Source organism: Haliotis rubra, unplaced genomic scaffold (genome assembly GCF_003918875.1).
Source record: "Haliotis rubra isolate DU_JTF1 unplaced genomic scaffold, ASM391887v1 Scf12, whole genome shotgun sequence".
Taxonomy (NCBI): domain Eukaryota; kingdom Metazoa; phylum Mollusca; class Gastropoda; order Lepetellida; family Haliotidae; genus Haliotis; species Haliotis rubra.
Window position 1 is genome coordinate 4,015,617 of NW_025765114.1, and position 14,137 is coordinate 4,029,753.

A 14,137-nucleotide genomic window follows, 5' to 3' on the forward strand; every position below is an offset into this window, starting at 1 on the left:
AATATTTTCGGAAATGATTTCGACGATTGTCCACAAAAGGATATCAATTGTGGTTTGGCAACTGTTTACCCGAAAAATAAAATTGCCAATTGATTGGACGACGATTCACATTTTCATTTTTATGCATCAAGCTATACACGTTGCATAGCGCTCTTGAACATTATGCCCAAATATGCCCGAATGTGTCATTTATGTTACTGCAATATACGCTGTAGTTCACGGGCGAAGAATGGGAGATTTCTTTCAAAGCTGTGAATCTATGCTTTATCACACAGCTCGTGTTTGTGCTTACAATACACTGCGAGCTTGTAATTGACGTAAACATTTCAGAAAGTAAGTTTTCTTCGTGATGCGTAACAGTTAGTATACTACAATATGACGGTGTGGAGTGGGCCATTTAGTTTTAACGCCGTTTGAAAAGCATTACAGTTCTATTACTAGGTGTTATCTTATAATTGTTAGAGAAAAGCTTAAGGTGATGCAGATCTAATACGTTTACCACATATTTTTGTATGCTACTGGCAAACAAAGAATCTGGTCAAGCCCGCCAACGTTGGATTCTGAAACGACTAAGGGACGCAACTCTCCACATCAAATATCAGCGCCTCAGACGACAGTGCTAACAGTGTCTATACAACATTGGTTATGCAACGAGTGATCGATAATATGAACATCTGAGACGAGTGAGCGCGCACGCGACCGAGGATTATGTACAATATATGTATAACCAATGAAAAACCGCTTCATAGGGGTGAATGTAAAATGTCGTTACATCATTTTAGTGTAAATCTCACACGTAGATATGTATATAGTAAAGTGGACATTAGCATGTGTACAATCTCTTTATAAGAAGAGATTTATGGATAACTTTTAGATGGTTTTAGCTTGTGATAAGTATGAACATCTTTGAGAAAGTATATTCTGGGGTTTAACAGCATAATTTCAACAACTCTGATAGAATATACCGTTAAAACATATTCTCAGTAAGATGTATATAATATATATCACGTGACTAAACATAAATTGTCACACTAATTATACTATAGAAATTGTCACACTAATTATACTATAGAAATTGACACATTAATTAATTACTTCTGTCTGTGTATCCGATAATGGGACAGTCTGATTTAGCGTGAAGTTCCTCGCCAGAATATTTTCCGTGGTTTGTTTTGTCCCTTCAGTACAGTGGCATATATGATTATGTCTCTCTTTCTCTCACACACACAAAAAGTCTTAGTAGGGTGTTGCAGTCTGTCACCCACATGTATGACAGACGATCGGTGAACACTAACCAGGAGACACACCAAGTACGTGCGTCTATCTCATAACGCCTCGTCGTTTAGCGTGAGTGAGGCTAGTTCTAAGCCGTTTTTAGCAATATTCGCAGCGGGGAACACAAGTTATGGACTTTAAACATTGTATCATTTAAATTGGGGCAACGCAAAAAAAATCTTCAATGTGGTCTTAAGTCATTTTCAAGGGGTCGAACCCCTTGAAAAAAATTCTCTTCCTCCCCAAATGTCTCTCTCTCTCTCTGATCCGCCAATGTATTCCCCTACCACACCCCTTTATAAACCACAACTCATTGCACGACATTACCGAGTACAGAGATAAACATATACTGGTGTTTGTGATGTTTCATGCTCAGTTCTTGTATGTGATGGAAGCATACCAAGAAACATACTGTCTAGCATATTATAGTCCGTTTGGCTCAAAATCGGACCGATGAATTGCAATCTAACTCGAAAACTACTCAACATATACTTATACTTGGACGGTGCTCGTTGAAGAAAAATGTGCAATAGCGTAACTGACAGAGTGGATCCCTGAAAGGTATTTCAATAATTGTTAATATGAACTTCGCTCAAGATATCTAATTTGATGTCTTCACCTGTACAATTTACTGGAGAACCGGCTTTTCTTAACTAAAACAGCTAAAGTCAAAGACATTCTGCTTGCTTAGGGTTTTCTGTCATTTTAAAAATTGTATTGTAGTCGTACTTCATAAATTTAGAGTCCAAACTCTGGCAAACGGTAAACGGAAGGTAAACGGAAAACGAGCTAAAGTTTTCAAACAAATGGTTAAAAAATGAGGTGTTTAACACAATTTTTATAACTAATTGATAGCGATCCATAAACACATGTTCGGATATAGTCCGATTTGATATGGACTCTATTTTTGGCAGCTATTACGGAGGGGTTTAACTACGAGTTTCGAGTATGCTGTTCTTATACTACCCATTGTCAGTTTACAAAAAGTACATATTCCAGCAATATCACGGGAGGGGGACTAGCGTTGTTGTATACACATCGTAACCCTGTACGTCGTTACATCATCCTCAGCGATTTGGCAATGTGACGTCATATCCGTTAACCCCATCCTCCCCAAAGATCGGTACCCAACCTACTGAAAAAACAATAAATAATAATTTATACACCAGACATTTGCCCTTAGCAAAGTTACATTTGTTCCAGTTGAGCATAAAATGAGGAATTTGACAAACTAGCTTTACTGTGGTGAGAGAGATGGGTTTGAACAAAGACGTATATACGTCTTTGGTTTGAACAATATTTCAGTGATGCCACATTATGAAGACCAAATTTATGAAAATTAAGGATGTTTGACCTATGTGGTCACATGGATATGGCTTAAACTAACCAAGGATCTATGCAAATCCAAGATTCAAACACATCTAAAGAACCCAGTGTGCTGTTAAATGTAGAACATGGCCATTGTGGCTAACCCTAAGTAGTGAGTGTCATGACACTTTTAGATGCTATAAGTCCAAAACAACTACTTCTCTCACACTATACCCATTGAGGAATGGACCTGGGACTGGGGCTGGAAACTCATCACCTGTTTCTTAAAGCTGTATGTTTTCCAAGAACTGTGTAGCATCACTCTTGGTTTGTGTACAAATAACACATGTAAAAAGGTAAAACAAGTACCGGTAAACAACAATTTGTCTTGTACAACAGTACCATGTCCATCACGGGCGGGGGACTAGCGTTGTTACACATCGTAACCCTGTACTTCGTTACATCATCCTCAGCGATTTGGCGTCATATCCGTCCACTGACCAGACTTGTCTGTCTTCCTAGCCTAAAGGTGTTATATTGCAACAGAAGGAATAACGCAAGAAATATCATATGTTTCATATAATGATCAATCTGTAAACCAGTTATCGGACTAACTACAAGCTATTGGTTAAAAAACATAAGGACATCTCACATAATAGCGATCATTCATGTTCGTTTTAAAACGTTTTATCAAAGATAATATTTTATGTTCTTTAAAAACACCCGTGACTGCAACAAAGCATGCGCAATAAATACATAGTTTATGGTAATGGTAACCTCGGATCTCTTTCCCACAAAATGTTCACCTCGTGCACCAACGGCTATTGTGTGGTACGTTTGCATTACAGCATTAAATCAAGGATTTAAGATTAAAAATATGAAAAATCACAGTAAAGCAGGTCCCCTGTTTTAAAAAAACGCATCAGGAAAAAATCGCAGGCATTAAAACGTTTTATCACTTTTTTGCCAAAATCCGTTTCCACACGATTATGCTAATTCTAATTTTACAATTATCCAGTCGAGTGTGTAGACGGGGGGACCTTAGGTCGGGGGAGAATGAGTAGTGTTTTGAGAGTGCTAGTTATGCCTCCGGTTCGAAGCATTCAGTAGGCTGATTAACGTTTTATTAATGAAGCTTCGTCGGTCTCTCGACTCCAAGTAGCGTTCCCCTGGCGGGAGAGTCTATGTACTTTGTTCCTGGTAATCACAAGCTAGAACTAAGTTTGCCTTGGGCGTTGAAGCTGTACGAAATTTGGGTAATGGAAATTCTGAAAATCCAATCAAAGTCCCTTCGCGGAGGAGTTTTGTCTAATAAAATTTTCTTAAATATTTTAATTCAATATTTGCAAGGGCAATGGTTATTTAAGATAAATTATTTACAGGAAATGTTTAAAGTTTGGGCGACGTGATAAATGGTTGCGTTTATAATTCACGCCTCAAAACCTGGACGTGTTTGGAAAAGTATGACGAGATGTCCGGTCTACTCATGATGGTGACGGACCATGTAATCAAATATGGATTCTGGACATGAATAATCACTAATTACATTGCAGCCATTAAACCAAACATTCTGTTTTATCCTAATCATTGGACATGACTGTTTGCTGCAATTCTCTCACTTACCTGAGATGATATTGGCTTGCTTGTGACTGTCATTTATGAGAGGCAAAATAGGTTGTGAGTTTGTTTTTTTTATTTAACACTGCACTTAGCAATATTCCAGCTATTTGACAGCGGTCTGCACATACAGTGACCAACGTCAGGAGCATAGATCTACGCAACTGTGATACAATAACATGCATCAACTAACTCAGCAAGCCTGACCACCCGATCCCTTTAGTCGCATCTAACGACAAGCATGGCTTGCTGAAGACCAATTCCAACCGGAATCTACACAGGTGCACAGTTTGAGAACACAGGCAAACCAGGTTGGTCAGGTGAGTGAGTGAGTATGGAGTATGTTTTTAGCAATATTCCAACAACATCATGGCAGGGGACACCAGAAATGGACTTCACACAGTGTAATTTGTACCGATGTGGAGAATCGAACCCAGGCACGATGAGCGAACGCTTTAACCACTAGGCTACCCACCGCCCCTGGTTGGTTGAGTCCTCAGAAATGGAATGGCGACTTGATTTATCACAAGCCTCTCAACATTATAGATTACATGTTACAACTGAAATGTTTATGCAAGTTATAACCATGACGATCAGGGTTCAAATTGGTCTTCAGCAATCTGTGTTTGTATGATGGTATGGATGGTTACCTTTCTTCCACCTAACATCGAAATCCTCATCTAAAATATGCTACTTGCTTCTGAACATTCGGACTAAAATGAGGGTGGTATATTTGATATCAGTTGAGGTTGGCACTTGTTCAACCTGGGCTACTATGTTTACACTCAGGTCTCGACATTGACCCAGGTATATCCCACTATTGCATAAAACAGCATTCATTTACTCCAGTTGCCATAACAATGAATGGGGTTCTTAACCCCATCCACCCTACAGATCGGTGCCCAACCTACTGAAAAAACAATAAATAATAATTTATACACCAGAAATTTGCCCTTAGCAAAATTACATTTGTTCCAGTTGAGCATAAAATGAGGAATTTGACAAACTGGTATTACTGTGGTGAGTGAGATGGGTTTGAACAATATTACATTGATGCCACATTAGGAAAGACCAAGTTTATGAAAATTGAGGATGTTTGACCTATTTGGTCACATGGATATGGCTTAAACTAACCAAGGATCTATGCAAATCCAAGATTTAAACACATCTAAAGAACCCAGTGTGCTGTTAAATTTAGAACATGGCCATTGTGGCTAACCCTAAGTAGTGAGTGTCATGACACTTTTAGATGCTTTAAGTCCAAAACAACTACTTCTCTCACACTCTACCCATTGAGGAATGGACCTGGGACTGGGGCTAAAACAAACATTTTAACAAGTTGGCTAACACATTGCCTGTTTCTTAAAGCTGTATGTTTTCCAAGAACTGTGTAGCATCACTCTTGGTTTGTGTACAAATAACACATGTATAAAGGTAAAACAAGTACCGGTAAACAACAATTTGTCTTGTACAACAGTACCATATCCATCCTTCCCAAGAGATAAATGGTCCATCTCTCAACAACAATACAACAAGAGATTGAATTAGTTAATCAGTTTTTAATGTGTAAAACTCAAATGGTAGTGTACATGATCATTTAAAATGAAGAGGCATGAGAAATGCTTGGACAAAATGACATCCAGATATATACAAAGTCCACTGTGGACAGATTCCCATGGCAAACATATAAGTGTAATACAAGCGTGTGATACAGACAGGAATCGGCAAAACGTAAAGCCAACCCAGGGAGGTTCTTAATGAAATATAATAAGATGTTTTAGAATTCTGAAATCTGCTAAAAAGTTAACCATTTCACATCAATTTGTTTCCAAAGAAATGAGATATAAAAGAAGAAGAAAATCGTTCCAAAAATAGAATGGTTTTGAACTATTTCAGACAATAAGTCTATCCATAATTACAAAATATATGTTTTGATACTGGATTGCTTGAAACTTGTGAGCTTCCAGCATGAGACACACATTTCCTCCTTTACCTGACAGTATCACAGGTATTGCACCACCGGACTCAGAGAACTTCTCAGACTTAATGAAATACTAATGTGTTTCATGATTAATGTATGATGTCCTTTTTTTCACTGAAGAGAAACAAACAAAACCAATAACCACTTGTGGGTACTGCCCTACATTACGGTATGTCATCATTACAAAGAGGATAATGTAGATGCATGTCTACCCTTGGATTTCAGCCACATAGTTTCTCAGATGTGGATGGCATGAGTGAGTGAGTGGATTGTATCTGAACATTGAATGCTTCATATACATGAATAAGATGGTGTGTAATGCTTATAACATTCAAGTTTGGGTAGGCCACTCAAATTCCACAACTAGTCGCTGTGGTGTCACCCATCTAGGCAAGGCTGGTTTCATATTTATAATTCATTTAATATGACTAGTTTCCCTGGCGTGTTCAATCTAGGCACAGCTAGACTTATGTCATCCATCAAAGCTAATTTTCCAGATTTAACCCATCAGGACACAACTAGTCTCCCAGAGGAATTAACCTAGGCATGACTTGTCTCATAGGTGTCATTCATCTTAGCATAACTAATCTGCCAGGTGTCATTCATCTTAGCATAACTAATCTGCCAGGTGTCATTCATCTTAGCATAACTAATCTGCCTGGTGTCATTCATCTTAGCATAACTAATCTGCCAGGTGTCATTCATCTTAGCATAACTAATCTGCCAGGTGTCATTCATCTTAGCATGACACGTCTGCCAGGTGTTATTCATCTAGGCATGACACATCTCCCATATATCCAGACTGATCCCTTCTAATACTCTGTCCCCCATGAATACTGTATAGATGGAGCAGGACCTGTCTGGTACATGGAAGAATCTACAGTGAACACAGCTATACACGTGGGGCTGAACATCCACCCTTGCACATCATCACCCTCACATATTTCATCTTTATCAACATTTTCCCATACCACTAAACATTACACTAAGATTCTAAAATTTTTAAAAACTATACACATAGTTACCTTAAAACAACTTGTTGTTAAATGAAGATCATACTGATATTTTTCAAATACATTTTATTTGAACTTAAAGCCATCCTACTGAAGTCAATGATTCATAGGACTGTAAGCATGCATAAAAATATAGTTTGATTAATGCTCTGATCGTAAATCAAACAAAAATCAAACTAACAGTTCAGAAAACATACAGACAACATTTCAAACATACATCCATGGCTAACTTTGTTTAAAAGGACTTTTTACAAACAGAATCATCGACCATACCAGCCAAGAAGCTGGTTATGAGATACCAAAATCATTACATGAAAACTGAGTCCAAGACGAGATTGCAATGACATTCCCTTTCAGCTTCATCTTTACTTGTATCGTAAGTCAAGAAAAAGTAAAGCATGCTTGTAGCAAAAAGCCACGCTGAATGCTTTCTCCATTTACAAACACCTGAGCCTCAACAGTGGCAGTGTCGTTTTTTTGTTGCCATGGTAACCACTGATCCACAGCTGTATGTGCAAAGATGATTCTCTCAGATTATGTTCAAAGATCAGTTGTAGATGAAATTGAATCTGAAAATAAATAGAAAAAATATTTAACATGAGAGGCAGAAAATATACAAACTTGAAAAACAGTTGAAAATTAATGAAATAACACACAATATGTAACATATAATTTCAGATAAAAATATAACAAACCAAAAATATTATACAGCAAAAGATAGAAATAAATGCATGAAAATACTGATCACAAAATATACTTCTAATTTCAATATTCATCAAATGGTTCACCAGGTCAGGGGGCTTCTTTCACAATGTAAGATTGAGTGAGTGAGTTGGGTACAATACTGCATTGAAACCCAAGATTTATAACCGCATGTCTGATTAAAGAGGAAGGAGTGACTGAGTTTGGTTTTACGCTGCTTTTAGCAATATTCCACCAACATCACTGCGGGGGACACCAGAAACAGGCTTCACACAATGTACCCATGTGGGGATTCGAACCCGGGGTCTTCGGCGTGACAAGCCAACGTAAAGTGCAAGGAAAGCTCCTTTATCAGTCAGACTACTATCACTGTACTGAAACAAACAAGCATGGGTGTGGTGCTCAAAACCCTACACACACAATCACAGTGAACCAGGATCCAAAGCAATGATCAGCGGTTTATGGCATCTCAAAGGGACTCAACTCTGCACGAAAAACTGTGGGCACCGGAGAGTGAGTTTAGTTTTACGCCACACTCAGCGATTCAAGCTATATGGCGGTGATCTGTAAATAATTGAGTCTGGACCAGACAGGGCACCGGAGAGCCACTGGTGAGGTGAAATGGGATTTAACGTTGTACTTAAAAATACTTTTGCTCATATGACGATGTGCATGCGTGTGTATGTGTGGCTACTTGTACTAGTTCAGACTTAAGCTGGTTTTATAGTGCAACTCACTGAGATACCATGCCGCAGTGAAGCATGAATACCTCACTCAGACACATTATACTGACTCCGAGCCGACCAGTCCTTGTTGTACCCATTAATGCCGAGTGCCAGGCAGGGACCAACAAGTACCATATTTTAACGTGTTTTGGTATGACGGGGCTGGAGATCGGACCTGTGACTCACTACCCACTTCGCCTACCATCCACACACACATTAACCAAAGAAATAATGTACAACTTCTTTAAAATCACACTAAGCGTGTTAAGTCCAGATAAATATATGTTGATTTTTGCACAACCATACTCAAAATTTGATAAAAGTGATGGTAAACATGTATCAGAAATAAATATATTTTCTCTTTTTCCGTTTATTCAATTTGTCTGTTTTCTATCCACCAATTATCAATATTCATGTAATATCAAGGTAACCCAGAGATACAGATAAGTTGCATATCTGCGTAAATTACGCAAATATTTATGTGAAAACTCAATTCCTATTAAGTCTATTGCGTACATGTACGCTTGAATTTTTGTAAGTACTCAATGAACTTGGCAACTTGCAGTCTTTCTGATTATTTCTCATATTACAGATCAAATATAAATAACAAAGACGTAAACCAACATTATAACTTTATTATATTTTTTACAATTAATGGAAAACGGGAAAATACCCAACTGAGTTTGAGTGAGATGAGTACAATATCTGCTTACTCAAAGGAAAGCTAGCATACCCAATTGAGCTGAACACAAGTAAGGACATAACTCAATGCCCCAAAATGTTATCTGTAGCTCTGCAACCTGTAAATCACTAAGCATGGACCAGAAAAACCTGTGATGGATATAATGAGCAATTTCCCACTTGTATTATTGTTAAAACTTCAAGGTGTAGTTTCTAAATGGCCTCAAAACCTCAAGTCAAAACTTCAAAATTCATTTCAATTTGCATCCAGTCTCTTGGCATATTAGCCAAGATCGAAAAGAAGAAACAAAATTGGTCTTGTCAACCACTGTTTCATTTTCCTTGTCACTACAAAAGAACCCTGTACTACAAGATTACAAAAGCTTTCATTTGCTGAATTTGTGTCATAAATTTGTTCTCTTTAATTCAAGGCAGATAATCTTCCATTTCTGTCTAAATCTGATGCTTAAACTCTGAACAGAATATGGGGTCAAAATAATCCCCATCACGGCACTAAAAGAATCTGACCAAAAATTATGGACAATAGCTGTCAGTGGAGAAGGAAATAATTACAAGAGGGCATTTACTACGACTTTTACAACAACCAGTCATCTGAAGATCCTATACTAACACCATTTATGAAGAAAGGGCCACAACAAAGCACAGCTGGCTAAAGGTCCAGCCTTGATTAATTCCATTTAATGCATGCATGCCCACATTATTTATTTAGATCAATATACATCTGTTCCACCTTCCCCTTTGCTGTGAATCATGCCATAAGAGCAGATTTAGTAACAGTAAAGATACAATATCATAAAGAAGCTCCTGCCCGAGCATCAATCACCCATCTGCAAGATCACACAACAAAAGTCTTAATCACTGAACCCAACAATACACGCCAAATGAGCAGAAAATGGCAATCCCCCTCTGTACTATCATGAATACTGAAACAAGTGAGATCAAAGCCCACCGGAACAATCTCTCATATACCGGCAAACAATAAATATCAATACCAATATCTCTTCCTCAAACAGACAGAGATGGTTGACCAGGCAGACCTGAAACAAGTCTAGGTGCTATCAGTGAAATCAAAGCCGGGCCGTGGCGTGAAACTCCATGTGCAGGGGCTAATACCCTGCTGACAATGTGCTAGCCAATAGGGGGTGTTTAAATCTACCAGGCTGGGACTACCCGTTCAAGAATAAGCCTGCCATCTGTCTTTCCCTCTACAACTACCCTGCAACCACCTGTTCAGTTTCTCCAACCTGTTAACAGAGGTTAATGTCCTTTAACAGACAGATTTGTCCTTTAACGGATAGATTTCACCCAATGTCTTAGGGATCTTGAACAAGGTATTGTTTGGCAAATGCAGTTTGTGTTTTGAAATTTAAGGTCAAATCAAAGTTTAGCAGAGGACAGTGCACGACATGGCAGCAAAACATAGTCCTCTTTCAAAAGCCATGAGGGGTCTTTCTCCTTGTGCTCAGACCTTAACAATGGCCTGTTTAATTCCTATAATACAATGTTCCTTCCTTTTACAATGACCCATGACATTATCACAATGCATTGACAAAAAATAACCACTAACCATTAAACAAAAAAATGTCAGGTTTTAGAAAAAAAACTATTTCACTAACATCCTGGAACATTTTTTGCAATCACATACTTCTGTTCAGCCTTTTTTTCAGGTTGTTCACATGTGACTAGAAAAAAAAATGTTTTTCAAGGAAAAGATACACTGCATACAAAAATGTTTAGTAAAGCATATTTTAGAATATTTATATTTAAAATATCTAAGCATATTTTTAACATGCTTCATTATTATTTTTTTTATCAATGAATGTTAGGAACACAATTATAATTATGTCTTTGTTCTCATATCTAGTGTCAATTAAATAAACAACTTTCTTCATTGAGCATGAGTTGCAAGTGAATATTCATAACTGCCCCAAAATTACATGTAATCATTCAAAAAAAAGAAAAGACAATGCTATGAATAACTGAAAACACTTGTCATTCATTAAACTTTTTAAACGGAAAACAATTTGGATATCTACATTTTTTATTCTTTTCATACCGAAAATAGAATGTTATGTTAATTGCCTCAGACAAGAAATTTGCAGTTGTGACATTTTACACAAAAGCACTCTATCTTATGGTCCTGTAAAAAGGGCAGACATCTACATAATTCTGTAAAAGCAATGGTCCATTGTGAGTGAAATGACTAAACAGTGGCCAGACCATCCCAGTCAAAGGTTCTGTCCCACCATGATGATCAATCAACGCAATGACTAGGGAAGGCTCATCTCAATCCACTAATGGTGATTCCAGTGATCCCCTTGCCTCCTAGCAAGGCGTTCTCGATGATCTCACGATCTCCCACAATCTGTCAACACTCGAACTTCTTCAGCCACAGGTCTTGACCTTGTTAGTGCCCATCAAATGATCTAAGATCGCCTCAAATCATCAAAGTCCATCAAGCAATCTCCCTTCCCATAGACTGAGCCGAGTGTCATGCAGATGGAGATGGAAACGCCATAAATAAACCCTCTGGGGGAGGGCACCAAGCAAGACCCCCTCAGCAACAATCAAAATCCCCGAACTTGTAGCTAGCCAAAATTAGATGCTATTTGTGAAACAATAGCATAATCCAATCACAGTGACCACTGACTGACCAAAGAGGGACCAGCCACCTGTCAGGACATTTGCGGCACATTTAACAGTTAACTGAATTAGTGAAGCAATTTATTAGCAGGACTGGTCAACAAAGTCATGAGCAAGGGGAGACTGATTCAATTGAGCAACATCTGACAAGAAAAGATTAAAGGCACCGCCACCGAGCACTTTGTAATCTCTGGGAAATGGCCATGAAATTGACACTGAAAATCACCCAAATCTAGCACTACTCACGAAAGACTGGGCTTTGTCACAATTAGCCTCATTTAGTCATGAATCAAAATTAATCAAAACTATTAAGTTTTGAATAAATATTATTCAGAATATACATTAAGAATTCAACAAATCACACTTAGGTGATCCTCTACATTTTCATTGATAAAAAAACTGGCTAGTAACAGATATTACAAAGGAAAAAACACCAACATAATTTTCTTATATCCCCAGGCATGTTCAGAGTCTTAATTGCTTGACATTTTATCAGATTTCTTTAACCTTTTCTTAAAATCAAATGAAAATAGCATTTAATGAAAGTAGAACATTTTGGTGTGAAAAAGAAGTCAATGAAAATAATATTAAAAATGCAAATTTCCAACCAGAAATCAAGATAACCAAGAGTTTCCAGTACATGGCAACTGTTTCATGAAGACAGAAAAAAATATAATTGTTCTGGGTTGACTAAATCAAGGCATATCTCTCACGCTCCACAATAGAAAAAAGAGTTCTTTGTGTTAGTTAGCGCCCATGGCAATAACCTTTTAGGGTGTACATCAATATCAGCCTGTAAATTCATAAACCAGATGCCATAAACACATCCCTATTAAAACAGAATATGATTTGCATGATAAAAATCCAAAAGCATTCATGTGAAAAACACATAATTATGCGATCATCTTTCAACCAACGATTCCCTCCTCTGAGCATCCACTTGGCTGCCTCTTCTGCATCGGATTCATAAACAAACGAAAATTCAAATTCAAATTCAAATTTCAATCAGTAACAGTTTTCCAGTTCAGAACTCTAATGACCTCACGATAAGGTCTCTTCAACCCCCCTCAAGGACCAAGCTGACCTTAAAATAGCAGATTACAATAGCTTGACCCTCGCATAGCACATTACCAGACGGGGCTGCTTGTTATTTCAGCGTGTGATGTAAAGAGTAAGGGTCAATGCTAGTTTGACCACCTGTCCAATGACCTCTTATTTTCTTCAAGATAATTAAATCATAATTCTCATTCTTAACAAAATTGTTCTGGCCCTACCCCCAACCCCCAATAGTCACGTATGAAAGACCTGTCCGATCATATTAAGACTCTCTGCTGCTCTCGCCTCACGATTGATAAAGAAAGAGTAATTAACCATGTTAATACAAGTTCAAGTTACCAGTTTTCAAAAGCAAACTAACTTAATTACTTACTAACCATTCAATGCAATGACTGTGATTTTCATGGCTAGCTTGTAAATCAGATTATTCAAATTGGTGAAATTTGCATAAATGCTATTATTTAGAAATTAACTCATTGAACATCTGATAATGCCAACAGCAAACTGAAAGAATGTTTTTTCAGGTTTGTTTTTTCCCTGTTATTTCTTTGCAGTTTTGCAAATACATATCATGGCTTTATTTGTAAGGGGCAAAACATTTCCAGTTTTACTTTTTCTTTATATTTGTATTCATTTTTTGATCAATAAGGATTAATGAGAAGTTGTTTCAAATAAGTATATTTATTTTGACAGCAATATTTGCCAATAATAGAGTCCCTAATTTAACCAGGTATTTACTGATTTTAAACAAATGTGGAGCACTTTATTTTTCTTTCTGTTTTAAAAAGGACATTTTGTTTCCTGGAACATAAAATCTTATTTTTCATATGTCTCTATTGACTTAACTTTCCTGTCATATTCCTGCCGATATCAGCCAGCTTTGAAAATGGATAGCATTAGAGGGCCTGTACTGGAACCAGACCGTTTTGGCAATAACAGAACAGAAGGCTTCAGCACAAACACATATAAGCTCAATATGGCTTGCAATTTGTTTACACTAAAGATCAACTATTGTCAGACTTACAAGACCAATTACAAGCTGATGCTACAGGAACGACCTCGCTGGAATATTCATACCACAATGATAGTTGAGGATGATACATGTGTGCTCTGCC

At 37.5% G+C, this 14,137-nt stretch overlaps 1 protein-coding gene across 2 annotated transcripts in view; it reads right to left on the reverse strand.

Moving 5' to 3' along the window:
* Positions 1–5,744: 5,744 nt before the first annotated feature.
* The window catches only part of LOC124262887 (cleavage and polyadenylation specificity factor subunit 5-like), a 61,020-nt gene continuing 52,627 nt past the window's right edge, over positions 5,745–14,137 (reverse strand). For both annotated transcript variants that reach the window (XM_046697484.1, XM_046697475.1), the window contains exon 7: positions 5,745–7,763. In XM_046697484.1, the coding sequence (XP_046553440.1) occupies positions 7,742–7,763 (22 nt within the window). In that variant the 3' untranslated portion in view covers positions 5,745–7,741. The remainder of the gene's footprint in view (positions 7,764–14,137) is intronic.